Below are 16,388 nucleotides of genomic sequence, written 5' to 3' on the forward strand. Positions count from 1 at the left end.
ATTTTATTTTTTAAATTCTTTTTTTTGCTTTAAAGTGTGGCACAGAAAGTTCAAGAATCCAAAAACTTCCAAGGAAGGCCTGACAGTTCTCCTAAACGAAGACAAGGAGTTGGCAGAGCTGCGAGGCCTGGCAGCTGGGGTGGGACTGGCTAACGCCTGCTATGCAATACAGTACGTAGCATGGGCATTCTTTATGGAGCTCCAATGCAAAGAGTGGGTGACAATATGCCCCTTATTCTGGCATAATTATTGATAACTTTCTCTTCCAGTCTCTGATGTGACCAGAGATGATTGGCAAATTATGTGGTTATCCTATAAAATAAATACAGAAAAGTCCATTGCTTTTCAGTGTTTTATCATGTAGTTAAAGATTAAATGAAAGAAGAAAATACCACATTGAAGAGAGTAGATGGTAACGTGGTTGGTTCCATTGGAGATAGAATTTGAGATGAAAGGAAATACCCAGCATCTCATATTAAGCCCATTTCAGAAGTGGCATGGTGATTGCCTCAAAATCTCTGTAAAACAGATGAGTTTTGATCTTCTTTTGTTATTATAATTGAGAAAAATACTTAAGTGTTTCTTTGCATGTTTCTTTGTATTATAGTGTATACTAAAAGGAATGGTACTGGTATGTTCTTATGTCTTGCTTCTAGAAATTTATAATTCATGACATAAAAACAAAGAGTTTAAAGTAGATACAGAGGTAACCAGATATTTGGAACTGACTTTTCTTTGACAAAATACTCAGCATATCTGATATTCAAGATTTTCTATTAAATCCCAAAGTTACCAGGGATTGAATACAAGGGAGCTTAACCACTGAACCACATATCAACTGTTTTTTTATATTTTGTTTAGAGACAGGATCTCACTGAGTTGCTTAGGGTCTCACTAAGATGTCGAGGCTGGCTTTGAACTCAAAATTCTCCTGCCTTAGCCTCCCAAACCACTGGAATTACAGGCGTGTGCCAATTGCACCCTGCAAACCCAAAGCTTTAATCTAGAGACTCCATCTCATGATAGTCCAAGTGAGGAGACTGGCTTTCTAAATTAACCTGTTAGATGGTGATGGGGTTGATTTTTTTTTGATCATAGTAAATTCCATTTTACAAAACATATCAGGTATATGAAACTGTTGAAATGAAAACGCATAGACTCAGATGCATCTATTGCTAATTTCTAATCATTTTTCACACAAATTAGCAACCTGAAGAAGTTCATAGCCGCTAACTTTGATAAAACTAGTTTAAAAAAAAATCTCAAAGCAACATATACACATGCATGTTTCTGTTGAAGTGAAGATGCCTGGATGCAAAGCTACTTGCTCTCTGTAAAAGGTGGTGGAATCGAGAAGTATTAATAGGAGCACAGAATTTCATACACTATATATCACATGGAACCGACAATGCTGCCATGCCCTGAGATTGTTCTTTCTCTCTCAAACACAAACTTTAAGCTGTTATTTTACAGTACTCTTCCGACCCAAGAGGAGATTGAAAATCTTCCTGCTTTCCCTCGGGAGAAACTGACCCTGCGCCTCTTGTTGGGAAGTGGAGCCTTTGGAGAAGTGTATGAAGGGACAGCTGTAGACATCTTAGGAGATGGAAGTGGAGAAATCAAAGTGGCAGTGAAGGTAACGTGGCTCTCTGGATTTCTTGACTAGTTAGGTCACCATATTTATATGGGTTGGCATGGATAGGACTTTAATAAAAGTTGAATACTTTTAGCTAAAAAGAGGACCAAGAGTAGGGTGAATGTAGTTAGCAATAGTGTATATGTATCTCTCAAAATAGAAGAGAGGATTTTTTAAATGTACTCACTAATAAATGATGAAAGTCTTTGGTTTGATCATTAACCTATGTATACATAAATCAAAACATCACATTGTACATCTCAATATGTACAAGTATGTCAATTAAAAATAAAAATAACTTAAAAATTGACTGATAGAATGTAGAAGCCTATCCATAGCTACAGAAGTCACTATCCTCCCATCCCTCCCAATTCCCAGATAGATTGTATAATCAACAGAAAATCTCCAGGGTTTACATGACCTCTAAGGTTGTTAGCTGAGACCTGGGGAACGTTGTTTTTTTTTTTTTTTTTCCCATCAATCATTCTAAATGAAAACTGGAATTACAAAATACATTCTCAAAGAATCAGAGCAGGGTCAACAAGTGTTTTCTCAAATAAACAGGTAGTAAATATTTAGGCTTGCGGACCACACAGTCTCCGTCTCAACTCTTCAACTCTGCTATTGCAGCTCTAAAGCAGCCACAGTGTATATGTTCTATTTAGTGTGGCTGTGTTCCAGTAAAACTTTATTTATGAATATTGAAATTTGTATTATGTGATTGTTTGTCATGGTGTGCTTGATGTGTTTTTAAGGAAGCACTGGGTACACTCTCGTATTTTTGTAAAACTTTCTTTTGGTAGAGGGATAATGAAACTGTGAATGCAATTGTGCACCATCATGATCACAGCTTATTAGGAATTTATTGCTTTGAGGGTAACCTGTGCAACCAGAAACATGGCAAAATTCTCTCCACTTCTAAATAATATGCTTTAAAAATACTTTTACTTAATCAAGTCTCAATTGGTTTAAACAAATGTTTATTGTTCTCACATAATGAGATGACTGCTGGTTTTGGTGTAGTCCTATGTCCTATAAGAGCCAGTATCTCTGAAAAGAACCTGGCATCACATCTTCATTCAGTCCAGGGAAAAGGGAGTAAAATGGTGCTAGATATATATGTTCAGGAATGCAAATGTTTTCCACAAGCCTCTCTCCTGCTCAGCAGTTTTTTCTTGGGTCCAGAACTGAACTAAAACTTATTTACAAGGAAGGCTAGAGAATTTCAGAACAGATTTTCATGAGTAACTTACATCAACTACCTAAGACTTGGCACCTTGTCCCTAAAAAATAAATTTGGGTATTGTTAGCAAAGAAATCAGGGAAATACATATTGAGTAGAAAATTTTGAAAAGTAAGATATTGACCTGTTAAATGCTAAAATTGGTTTCTTTTTAAAATTCCCATCCTTTGGAGAAAAGTTTTATAAATATTACTAGATCTTTTATCTAGTGTATTTTCTTATATTAGCAATAAGAGGAGGTTTACAGGTCACACTCACATGCTGCATCTGTAGTCTATTTACAGCTTTCAGGGTGAAGACTGAAAAACAAAACCCTCTCCACTAACCCTCTGAGCTCACAGGATGGCTGCTGTACTGATTACTGACTTGTTTTTCTGTTGCACAGACCTTGAAGAAGGGCTCCACAGACCAGGAGAAAATTGAATTCCTGAAGGAAGCACATCTGATGAGGTATCAGGGTAGCTCCAAAATAATTTTCTCTTATTGATGTGAGTAGGAAGCTTTTGTCTCTGTGCATTGGATTTTTAACAGGCAAAATGACTGGATATAACAAATTTTGCTCAAAGCAAACATGACTGAAAAGTTTGAGAGGAAATATGTCTGTACTAATAAATATTCTGTGGAGGCCAGTCAGCTGAGCCAGGGTACAGGCAGCCCTTAGGCAAAAGGTTCTCCTTTCTTTTATCTTTGATAAGAGGGATACTTTGCAAGTGAATTCTGAAGCTGTTCAACTTTAAACACATCTGTGTTCTAAAATATGTGATAATGGGTGAAGTAGACCCTGTAAGGGAGAGTTCTCTTAAGCATTATTTGATATCCCTGTCTAGTAAACCTGTCTGCAAAGTTTCAATCAGTTTATGGCCATAATATATACTCAAGGACATCATTTAAAATGTTTTATACATAATAGTGGAGTTCATTTCATTGTGACATATTCATGTTTGTACATAACATGATTCCCTCCTTGCCTCTGCCTTACTAGTTTCCCTTCTACTTATATATACACAATGTATATATAATAAATACCTTAATTATTATATTATAGTTATATATAAATTTTAGATATGTTGTGATTTATTCATACATGCATATAGCATAATTTATTTTCATTTCTGTTCCTTCTCATTCCCCGCCTTATCCTCAATCCCCTAACGCTGTTCTACTGATCTCACTTCTGTTTTATCAAGAACATCTTAAAATGAAGACTCAAGGAAGCAGTTCAGGGAATCCTTGACTGTGAGTCCCAGATGGTAGGCTGGGCTTATGTTGATGTCTTAAGAAACCAGTAGAGCAGCCCAAACCTGTAGACTTGAGTTGTTTCTCTAAAAGGGAAAGAATATATTTCACACTTGTGATGACCAAAAATATCACCAAAGATTCCAAACAGCTTTTGAAGAAGGCTATTAGTCAAATTGCTTTCTTTTCTATAACAAATGGGGTTGTGGTTCAGTGGTGGAGCACTTGCCTAGCATGTGTGAGGCACTAGGTTCAATTCTCAGCACTGCCTATGAATAAATGAATAAAATAAAGGTCCATCAACAACTAAAAACGATATTTAAAAAGAAATATTTAAAAATTTTTAATATAAATGCTATTTCTTCTAAAATCCCACCCTATTCTATCCACATACATTGGCCACTAGGGGTTGCCACGTTACCTCCATAAGGCACATACACAGACCAGTAGTTGGAAAAGGAAGCTTGCACCTATTAAAGAAAGTAAGTCAGGGATTCTGAAGGAAACTATGGATAAAGAATTTGTCTATTTCATAAGGAGTCTCAGCTAGGTCTCCTGTTGCTGTCATGCCCTTAGTCTTTGTCTTTCCACCTTTTAGCAAGTTTAATCATCCCAACATTCTGAAGCAGCTTGGAGTTTGTCTGCTGAATGAACCCCAGTACATTATCCTGGAACTGATGGAAGGAGGTGACCTTTTAACCTATTTGCGTAAAGCCCGGATGACAACGGTAGGCCGAAGGGTCCACACCATTGATTTCCTTGTGCCAATGCCTATAACTTCCCATTAATTTTTATTTCAACAGGTTGTAGTTTTGGCTGGAGGCAGAACCTTACAAGATTTCCATGATAACCTTTAGCATTAGATTAGGACAATTTGAGCCTTTGTTTAGTATTTAATGAGAAAATAAGTCCCTCATGGTCAGAATTGTGTTTTTTTTCTGGAACACAGAGATTGTGTGCAGTTGGAATGGCCTATCTCTTTACCTTATCTATATGCCTGTCTGTCCCATATTATATTTCCAGTCCTGAAGTCTTTATTAAATTCTAAACCCTTAGGTCAGATCTATTGACTTAGATCTACCTAGGTTGACAGATCACTTTGGATTTTATTAGGCATCTTGAACTTGCTTTGGCCAATACAAACCTTTTGATTTCTATTCCTCTCCTGCCCCATCCATCCAGTTCCTTGCCTTCTTTCCCCCTACATCCACGCTCTCAACTCCTGTCAGCTCTACAGTTCTGCCTCGGATCTGTCTTCTCTTTTTCAGTGTGAACTCTAGAGATACTGTGGATTAGTGGACAGAGTCAGGAGGTGATCACCTGTGGGAATCTACTTTATGTTTCAGTTGAGAAAACATGTGAGACAAGATATTAGAGTTTAAATCTGTAGATTTAAAACATTTGGATATTTTCCTATCAAATATATTATATTATATGACTAAAAAATTAAAATGTATGATAGGAGCCCTGTACTGCCTGACTTTCCCACCGCCCAGGCCTGCACGTATCTTCTGGTGTTTTAATTCCACATCCTTGAAGACTCTGCTTACACTGACGCACATTGATCCTGGGAAAAAAATCTATCCATGAAAGATGAAACTTTAACTTATACTTCCTCCTATATCTGCCCAACCCTACCAGCATTAGACACAGAAAAACTTTGCTTTTCCCATCCTCCAACTATTGTCACATTTTGCAGATACATCAGTATTCCATCTTTGCATTATTGCAAACTTTAACTATTATATGCAACTCAGTTACTCAAATGCTGGGATTTTGATTCCATCCCTCCCACCCCATCCCTGCTTGGGTTATTTTATTAAATGCCTCTTATTTATTTATTTATTTATTTATTTATTTATTTATTTCCTTTGCTTTGCTTGCTATTAGTTAAGCTCGCTGCTAGGATTACATCACTTTTCTCACTATGGCTAGTCCATCAGGTGATCCAGCTGTTTAGTTTTTCCTGGGTCCCTCCTTCCTGAGGCCATATAGGTGCTTGTCCTTCAAACTGGCTGCACATCTGCTATCCCAGAGATTTCCTTCAGATGTATTCTGGTCATGGATCTCAATTCTTTTTATGCTAGACCTTTTACCCTCTATCTCATGACTTCTTTGTTTTTGTTTTAGGAAAGAGCAAGAATGAGGAAGCGTGCATGTGAGGCAAAATTTTGGTTTTTTGTCCCCCCTTTTTTTGAGAAAATATCGTCGTTTATTCTTCCCTCACACTTGATTGATAATTTGGTTAGATTCTATGTTGAAAAATCCTCTTATTCCCAAATAAAAACCATCTTTGTTTTCTAGCTTCTTCAACTGCCACTAGGAAATCTTATGCTGTTCTGATTCCTGATTCCTGGTGATCTGCTTTTTGCCCCTCTTTTTGGAAAATTTTAGTGAAATTTTGTGTGTGGTATACTCTTTTCTGGACAATGACTGAAAAATCAATCCCTTCCTTTTTTAATATTATTTTTTGATAATAAATACAGTTCTTAGTTCCTCTATTTCCTAGTTACAGAAATCTTCTTAGTTGGACAGGGGGCTACTTTGTTTCAGATTCTCTTACTTTTGGCTATTTTCTGTTATTTTTTATCTCTTATTCTTTTTCTCTCCATTCTGATAGATTTCCTAGACTTTATCCCTTAAAATTTTTATAGAATAAAGTTTCTGTTACCATATTTCAACTTTTCACAAACTTATACTTTGCATTTTAAAATAAGATTCTATTTTTTCTCATAGATTCAAAATTTTGTCCTATATTTCTTGGGATACTAATCCTTTTTTAAAAAGTTAATTTGCTTCCAATTCTTGATTTCATTTTTTCTCTTTGTTTTGAAATCTGTTTTCGATGTGAGAAGGTTTTCTCAAAATGTTTGTTGATTTCTTTTTCCTGGTGCTGGGGATCAAACTCAGGTTTTTGCATATGGAGGCAGGAGCTCTACTACCGAGCCACACCTACAATTCTTGTTTGGTGAGTCTTGGCTGGTCTTTATATTTAATATGAGGCCCAAGAAGCTGACTGGGACCTGTGTGTGTAAAGAAGTTTCCTTCTGGTTGTTGAGCAGGCCCCTGATGCTCCCATCTGAATCTCTTCCCTAGTGTATGTTGGTTTCAACAGAAAGGGATTTGCTGGTCTTTTTTCCCTGGGTAATAAAACCCTGATGTTTTAGCTCAGGAAGTCAAAAGGGGATTGGAGGTCTCAAAGCTCAGTGAGGACTCTCACTTAATTTTATTCTTCATTGTCAGCCAGTGCTTTAATATGGTTATTATTATTATTATTATTTATCTTAGAGTTCTTCTGATTTAGATTTTTATTTTCTTCTTCTTCTTCTGCAGAGAAAAGATGCCTGCCATGCTAGGATGTCTGGGATCTAGTTAACTCTGAAAGAACTAAATATTCACCTTGCTTTCTGTCCTGACCCTTATCCCTGCATTCAGAAATACCTGCCACCTCCATTCTGGAGCTTTTATGGGGTTGTATCATGAAAAACCAAGTCAATTGTGTATTCTCCGTCTGCTGGAAGTCAGCTGTCCCCAATCTTGGCTCCCTTATGTAACCATTCCTCCATCTGCTTTCCGTCTTCCAAAATGTTTTATCTGTTATATCTATTCACCTGACCTGTTTGTCCTTGTGAGTTTCCAAAATACATGCCCCCCCACCGCCATCATCATTTTAGTATTAGGGAGAAAGTAGAACTAAAGATGCACACATTCAAAGAATGTTTATTTGTATGTTTTACTTTGGTGACATGGGGGGAGAGAATGAAGATGGACCAAAAGAATATAGATCTACTTTTTAAAAATATTACCTATTGACCCAAGATCCCAATGGTTATAATGGCTGATTTTCAACTATATTCCAAATCTTTTGCTGCTTTTCTCACGGGTTACCTGTGGGCTGACCAGGAAGTTTCCAGGGCTTCATCTCACTCACTGCCACCAGAGAGGACAGGATGCTGTTAGGTTCTGTGTGCCCATGAGGGAATACCCAGACATGATGTCCCCCCTCAGGTTGATGCATTCTAGACTAGCCACCTCTACACAGGGATGCTCAGAAACACATTCTAGAAGAACCAGTACAAGTTACCTCCTTGTCCTGCTTCCACACTGGTTAATAAGGATTGACTGCAACTAGGTCTAGAAACTTCGATTTGGGGAACTCAGTTTCTTCATCCATAAACTGAAATATTGAATCAAAAGCTTTCTAAGGTTCTTTTTGGCTTTGATGTTCTAGGATTGGATTAAGATAAAAAAGAAAAACTATCAAAATAATACAAATATACAGTAATAAATGTGTGTTGTCTTCAAGAGCAATTTCATTTGTTTAATGTCTGTTGGTATTTATTGTATGACAGTGAAAGATGTGGTTCTTTGTCTCAAGGAACTTGCCACTTGGTAGGGATGGCTGTCATAGGTCACATATCAATTACCCTCAAGTAGACCCATTAGGAAGGACCCATTAAAGTGGGGTGGAGAATATATTGCTGAAGAGGAAAGAGAGGTGATTCCTAACTAAGAAAAGCAAGGAAGGTGTCTTGGTGGAGGTCATGTGTTTGGGATACAGCTAAGGTAGGAGATATAAATGGTTACATTATATCTTCTCCTGAGTGATTAAGGCTTTGAATAGGGATGGGATCTGGTGAAGGTTTAATACATCTGAAGGGTTTAGCAAGACACAGCAGGCAGGAGATGCGGGCAGCATCTAAAGTCCAGGGGGCCCAACATAGAATGATGAGGTGTCCCCATCAGGGATAAGAGGAGGTGATAATAGCCATAGATCCAAGCAGGCAGGCAGGCAGGCAGCATTATGGAAATCTCGTCCGCAGTACAAGGAACAGGGCAGTATCATTAGACTGAAGTTCAGGAGCAGGATTCTAAATCAAGAGAGTCTTCATGAGTAGAGTAGATTTTACCAAGATCAAACAGAGTTCCCCTTCACACACAGGAACCAGTCAAGCAGTCAGGATGCTCAGGAGACAACTAAATTTAGGCCACGAGATAGTCATCTAGTGGACCTGAGCAAGGTTGGAGGCGGGATGATTCTTGGTGTAAGGTCAGATCCTAGCTAATCCACCCTCGGTGTAGTTGTGTGGGGCTATGGCAACACTAAATCCCAGAATAGTAGGATTATCACTAGTTTCAGGGCAAGATTTGAGATTGTTAGAGAAGGCTCAGAGAGCAGCGCTTAAAAGCACCTCTGCATGAGGAATTGAGGGATTTGGAGGTTGGGAGTCATTTGAGATGCTCATTAAAGGATGTTGATGGAAATCAAGAACAAGGAGATCATCCCAAGGGGGAAAAATATCATAGGAGAAAAAAAAAGAAGAGAGGTTGAGAAATTCAGAGAAATTATAAGCAACAACATGTATCCCAGAATGATTGAAGCAAAAGATGGTAAGAGGAAGTAAAATGAACATATAGAGAGGCTGGTGAAGTCTGGGGCTGCCACAGGCAGGGGGTGGGGTGGGGAGGTACTCAGGAATTTATAATGGATTTTACAGGAAGTGGCACAACAAGGTGATCTAATGGAAGTATAAGAAGCTGAAGAGATGGGAAGTTTTTCAATGCATCAGATTAGGGATGAAAAAAGCCCAAACCAGGTAATTGCAGGAAAATGAAAAGGCACAGACAATGTATGATCATTCCTTCAGGAAGGAACTTTGATTTTTTTTCCATGTGCTGTGAATAAAATTTTTCACTGACTTTTTTCACCTGGAAATCATTGCAACCAGTACTGGCTCCAGTTTATATTTGCGCTGGATTCCTCCTCCTCCTCCTCCTCCTCCTCTTCCTTCTCCTCCTCTCCTTCTCCTTCTTCTTCTTCCAAGAGTGTTACTAACAATTTTTATGAGACTCATATGAGGAACTAGTTCATAGTCTTAATTGATATGTTAGAGTGCCAGGGCCAATAATTAAAACAAGTAGAATTGGTCAAATATTATTACTACTCATGAGAGCAGCTACTGTTTATCAAGTACCTGCTGTGTCCCAACAATATTACAGATTTTATTTTTATTTTTTTAAGGTCAGAATTACTATGCCCATTTTACATATGAGAAAGTTACTTGGTTAATTAAGCAATTTAAGCAAGTTCACACAACTAGTTAATAACAGAACTAGTTTTCAAACGTTGGTCTGTCTGATCTTATAGTGTGAGATCTTTCCAATAAAGATACCACATCAGCTCTCCTTATTATAAATATAGTCTTTCATTTGTGTATGTTTCAATAGAAAGCATATAAAACATTTTTCTCTTATTTGAATTATTGTAAACATAACTAGAAATTCCTTCAGGACATCATATACAAATGTGTATGTGAATGTATATGTATGTGTCCAAATAGTCACACTTATATGTGTATATTTTGTGCAAATTGGGAAAGTACTAATAATTTTTCCTTAATTTCTTACAGCTTCATGGTCCTTTACTCAACTTGGTTGACCTGGTAGATGTGTGTGTAGATATTTCAAAAGGCTGTGTCTACTTGGAGCAGATGCACTTCATTCACAGGTATAGACTCTATTAAAGAGGAATATATTGTTTAAAGGGTTATTATGAACCCTTTAAACAATATTACCGTACAACTACAGGTACCATATTACCTATAGTTTGGACACGTCACACAAAGTAGTTAACACATTTTCATTCCTTCAAAACAGCAATATTTCTGTAAGAAGTCTTTCTTCTATTCTACCTACAAGTGTTACTCATCTGTTTTCCGGAACTTTATTATTAAATATAATTTGTCTCATAGGGATCTGGCAGCTCGGAATTGCCTTGTGTCTGTCAAAGACTATACCAGTCCTTCGCGGATAGTAAAGATTGGGGACTTTGGACTTGCAAGGGACATCTATAAAAATGATTATTATAGAAAGAGAGGGGAAGGCCTGCTCCCAGTTCGGTGGATGGCTCCAGAAAGTTTGATGGATGGAATCTTCACTACTCAGTCTGATGTATGGTGAGCCTAATGGGACACAGAGAAACACAGGCAGAAACATCAAACATCAAACATCAGAGTCAGAAAGGATCTTTAAAGAACATCTAGTCCCATTTTTCTTTTAAATGTGAGAAAACAGAAGACCAGAGAGGTTAAGCGATTTTCTTCAAGCTCATGTGAAAGCTGGTTGTCAAGATGCAACTATTCCTGGGTCTCTGCCACTTACATTCCTCTCCCAATCAGTTTTGATCCTTTATTTTACAATTGTATATTAAAGAGAGAGATTTACTTCAAGTGTTTTATTACTTTCCACAGGCATTTAAATATATGACAAATACAAATTGGTGCTTATGAATTAATACCCAAATATGTGCCCAAAAGTCTGCTATTTTGAGTTTCTTGGTGATTGATTCACAGGTAGACTTTAAATCATAGATGGCAAAAAGATTAGGATATTGGGGAGGTTTGGACATATTTTTATTATTTGAATAAGATTCCTCATTTTTGCTACTTGACTTCCAACTTTTGATTAGAGTTGCTTAAATGTAAAGATTTGTCCAGTGACTGTTAAGTTGAGCTGGCCCTAGGCAAAATTGTGGTTGAGATAAAATGGATTCTTTCTATGTTTACCAGTATTCTATCCCCCTCAAATGTGAGAAATAGTGAAGTGCTGTCTTGTTTACGCACATGAGTGTCCAATACTGATTATCTAAAGCCATGTGCAGTGGAATCCATAATAAAGTTTTAGCTGGGGGAGGAACAGCGTGCAAGCATGTATGCACACACACGCATCTGTGTGTGCATGTGTACATGCATGCATGAGTGTGTGTATGTGTGCATGTGCATCTGTGTGCATTTGTCTCTGTGTGTGCATGTGCCCTCACTAAGTTTTCCTATTACTTTTGAAGTATTGTTCCATATGCAGTGTACTGTGCTACATTTTCTTAAGTTCTAACTTTTTTCAAGTCTCCTATTTGCCTGTTATGAGGCCAATAATGTCAACCACAAAAGTAGGCCCCATAGTCACAGGAATAATTTATGTTGAAGAAGCTATTGTAAACCTGATATCTCTAATAAGTATAATTAAAGCCAACCCTTTATATCTTTAGGTCTTTTGGAGTTCTGATTTGGGAGATTTTAACTCTTGGTCACCAGCCTTATCCAGCTCATTCCAACCTTGATGTTTTAAACTATGTGCAAACAGGAGGGAGACTGGAACCACCAAGAAATTGTCCTGATGATCTGTAAGTTAATTATATTAACACAAGCATCCCCCAAACAAAAATGTATATTATCTTAGGCCTCATTGATATGGCATTTTAAAATAAAAACTGGAATTTATATATTTGTGTATGCCACATAATCTGTGGATTGATTGTGACACTTAATTTACTAAACACATTATAGTTTCTTCTTATTTATATATGCATGTGACAGCTCACTCAGAAACAAACATTTGGGCAGTAGAGTTTATTTATACTCCTGTCAAGTTAATTCTAACAAATAGACATAGCTTTGTGTGTATGAATAAGTATGTTTGTCTGTGTGTACATGAATTTGTTAATTTTATTTTGGGAGATGTGATTTGGATAATATCTTAATTAAAAGGCCCTATTTAATAAGAATATACTGTTTCAAAGTCATATTGCCTTTGTTAATCTAACTGATAGTTTTCCATGGGAAATAGCATTACTAAAAATTATACATATTGTGATCTGTTTATGAACTTAACACAAAATGACTAAATATTAGTGACTCTATCAAATTGATCCTCACCACTATAGAATTCTGATAGTGATCCCCAGAAGAGAGAGTAATTTTTGTCTCAATCTGAGTGAAAACAAATTGCTAGGTTATTATGCTTGGATACTCATTTGCCTCCTGTGAAGAACCTCAGAAGAAATATCAAGTCTTGACACTTTACCTAAGAGGTTCTGAAAGAACAAATGACCAAATATCTCAATTATATACACAATACCAAGCCGAGGATTGTGTGGAGTACAAATGTCTTTATACTAGCACCACAGCTCTTCTGCATCTTGGAATGTATTTTGAATGAAAAGACACACACGGTGCAGTTGGGTGACCAGCCAGCATGTAATAAAGTGCTAAACTGTGTGGTACAGACAAGTGCAAAAGGAATTAGCAGTATGCGGATGCACACCATGGTTGTACTGCCTTGACTATGCAGTGTTATTTAGAGGATTATTCAGCTCTGAGCCAACAGATGATTAAGAGCTGGGCACCTTGATTGGTGTTCTACTGGTGAATGTTTCTGCAATACTACTCATTTCTAATTTAGCTCTTACAACTTCTGGAATATTTTTTAAAGAGATGAGATATGTACACACTTGATCAGATTTGGTAACAGTGCCTAAAAAAAAGTTATTTATGAGCCTTTGGGGGAGAGATGGGGAAAATCTGCAAATTAGAGATAAGAAATCATTCAAAAATTTAAAAAATTTCACCTACAGCTTAAGGAAAAAACCGCAGCATACCTGAATATGAAATGAAGTTTAAGTAACCATTAATCTATTTTGCATTCTAACACTTCTCTCAAGCACTGAGAAATGTCCCCCAAAATTTCAATTGCAGAGTTTTCCTTATGCTCTTAAATTTTTATTGGTATGTCCCCCTGAGGAGCGGGTAATGTGCCTCTTCATAATTATACAATATTTTTGTACAGGCACGTTAGTAATAGATACTGAATCATAAATTTTGACCGATTTATTTAATTATTTTGTTTGGGGAGAATGGAGATGAATAACAAATTGCTGATTTGCACTGTGGAAAAATATAGGTCTGACAAATTTTGTTCCATCCAAAGGTATGCACAAATGCAACTAGAAGGAGGAGGAAGAAGTGCTACAAAAATGCTAGGAAAGTATTCCTGATAAGAGTGGGAAAAGATAATATTCTATCTGGTGTTCTCTTGAATAATTCATTGGTTGAATACATTATTATCCTAATTTTTATGAAAATCCAGTTTCCTTGAAACCCAGATTTTTCACTAGGGGGTGTTAAAGTTCATTTCTACATTATTAATTAAAAAAAAAAAGGGGAGCAATGCTCCAAGACTTCCACGTGCTGCATGACTCTGCAGAGCTCCAGGAAGGGTTAAGATCCACTGCCAACCTGCAAAACAAGCTGTGCTAGGAAATGGAGCTCTTGGTGATGCCATTCAATCTGGTCAAGGCCTTAAGTTGTCATGATAAAGATTAACTACTCTCTTTAGAGTACAGAGGGAACTGATTTTTATTTGAAGCAGTCCTCTGAGATCACAGGCCCAGCTTAGAGGTTGAAAGTCTGCACTGAGCCACGCTGCACCTTCTTCTATTCACTGCTTAAATTCTCAGCACCTGGATGCACTCTGGGTCAGGTGAGCCCATAGAGGGCTATGCTGTTTTAGCTATTAGTGGAATGCAGGATTCAGAGCATTCCTGCCCCTCTCTCCATAGGCTCAGATGTGTGGAGGGGGGAAAGCCCAGCCATCAGTCTTCTCTTCAGCTTTAGTTTGCACAACAACTACACCAGTCTGAGAAGAAACAGGATCAAAGGGCAGTCTACCTCAAGTGAGAGCTCTTGGGGGTTCTATGACAGATGTGTCACAGCAGCAGGAGTCTCACCCTCTTCTTTTCATTCCTGAAAAAATATGTACAACTGTATCTTGGGTCTCTCCAAGACTGAGTATAATGAGTAAGGGATTTTTGAAATCTGTATTTTTTGAGCTTTGTTTAAATACCTGCCCCCTTAACGCTAAAAGATGCTATGGAGTTTTCCTTTGTTCAACGTCCATGGCTTCATGAACTCTAGGACTCTAATAAGTATAGAGATTAATATTGAACACAGCTAATGAGTCCTGTCCTATTTTAAAAAATAAAAATCAAGGCAAAGAGGAACAAAGAGTTCATACAGTGAGTAGAGGAATTTGAAGCTGGATACTTAGACAAACAAGATACTTCAAGCATAAATGCATATTTTTGTAGAACAGTGCAGCCAAATCATGTAAATGTTAATGAACTTGAAGGACCAGCAAGTTTATTTAGACTATTATCTGAGTAATATCTTTGATTATTTATAACTGTAATTAGTGCAGTGTATAAAGCATGATACTGAACAATGACACGTGCACTTTTCTGATGGACAATCCCCCTATGCCACAGCTATAGAAACTGTAAGTTTACTGAAAAAGGCAAGAAATTCTGTTCTTGGTATTTTGAAATTCTTAAAAGTCTCTCTATTTTATTCCATTGCCAGTTTATTGCTATTTGAAAGCACAGGTTGTATTCTTGACTTTTAGATGATTTATATTTAATATAGCTCCTCTTTTCTTATTCTTCATTTGTCCCTGGATGGTGGAACTGAAAAGTTTTATATACTAACAGAGCATGTGTTTTGCCATCAAGAAGTTATTTTAAAAAAGGTGTAAAATTTTTTAAAAAGTAATGATTGGATTCAATGTAAATTAAAACCTCCAAAGATGAAAAACAGTAGGAATAACTGCTTAAATGTATTACTAGATGAAACAAAAGGCAGAACTTTTCAAGGGTACAGTGAATGTATAGATGAGAAGTAGGTGACTAAGTGTCAGCCATGAGGATGACTTCTTTGTCCTCACCCTCCTCCTCCCCTTCCTCGCTTCCTTCTCCCTTCCTTCCCCTTCCTTACTTACTTTCTCCCTTCCTTCTCCTTCCTTCCTCCCTCCCTCCCTCCCTCCCTCCCTTCCTTCCTTCCTTCCTCCTTTCCTTCCTTCCTTCCTTCCTTCCTCTTGGTCTACTGAACATATGGAAACTTTTGTGGAATGAAGCAGGTTATAAATAAGTACTATAAGTAAAACCTTCATCACTTAAATATGTCAAGTCTTGAGAGATTTTATCTGTACCTTGGTGATATCTTTGAAACATAATCACATTTATTCTCAGATATGCTTCTGGTGGATAATTACAATGCTTTTCTTCCTCCTCATAAATCTCAACACAACACTGAGATTAGACATCAACCTTCTTCTTTTAACTGTTTAAGTTCCATGATTTGATATTAGTTTTTATATCTTTCGTCAAAATCTAATAATCCTCCATTGTGATCTGTGTATCATTCTTATTTCTAAGTGGCAAGGGTTATAAAGAAAAATGCAACTTATTAGGATGTGTTTCAGTTATTTTTCAGCTATGACTCTAATTTTGTAAAAATGGAGCCAAGTTTTGTATTCTTCTGATCAGATTATAAATTATGTGTGATACATATGAAAAGTCATCAGATCAATATACAAAACAAACAAACAAAAAAACCCCCCAAACCCAAAACCCAATGTTTATATTTCCCTATCATACCCTGATAT

The 16,388-nt window shown here is 37.0% G+C and overlaps 1 protein-coding gene across 3 annotated transcripts in view; it reads left to right on the forward strand.

The window, feature by feature from the left end:
* Ros1 (ROS proto-oncogene 1, receptor tyrosine kinase) overlaps nucleotides 1–16,388 on the forward strand; it is a 125,297-nt gene that overhangs the window by 100,872 nt on the left and 8,037 nt on the right. For all 3 annotated transcript variants that reach the window (XM_078019335.1, XM_078019336.1, XM_078019337.1), the window contains exons 36-42: nucleotides 36–171; nucleotides 1,474–1,636; nucleotides 3,265–3,329; nucleotides 4,714–4,843; nucleotides 10,526–10,623; nucleotides 10,868–11,071; nucleotides 12,160–12,294. In XM_078019335.1, coding sequence (XP_077875461.1) covers nucleotides 36–171; nucleotides 1,474–1,636; nucleotides 3,265–3,329; nucleotides 4,714–4,843; nucleotides 10,526–10,623; nucleotides 10,868–11,071; nucleotides 12,160–12,294 — 931 coding nt within the window. The remainder of the gene's footprint in view (nucleotides 1–35; nucleotides 172–1,473; nucleotides 1,637–3,264; nucleotides 3,330–4,713; nucleotides 4,844–10,525; nucleotides 10,624–10,867; nucleotides 11,072–12,159; nucleotides 12,295–16,388) is intronic.

Source organism: Ictidomys tridecemlineatus, chromosome 8 (assembly GCF_052094955.1).
Source record: "Ictidomys tridecemlineatus isolate mIctTri1 chromosome 8, mIctTri1.hap1, whole genome shotgun sequence".
Taxonomy (NCBI): Eukaryota; Metazoa; Chordata; class Mammalia; order Rodentia; family Sciuridae; genus Ictidomys; species Ictidomys tridecemlineatus.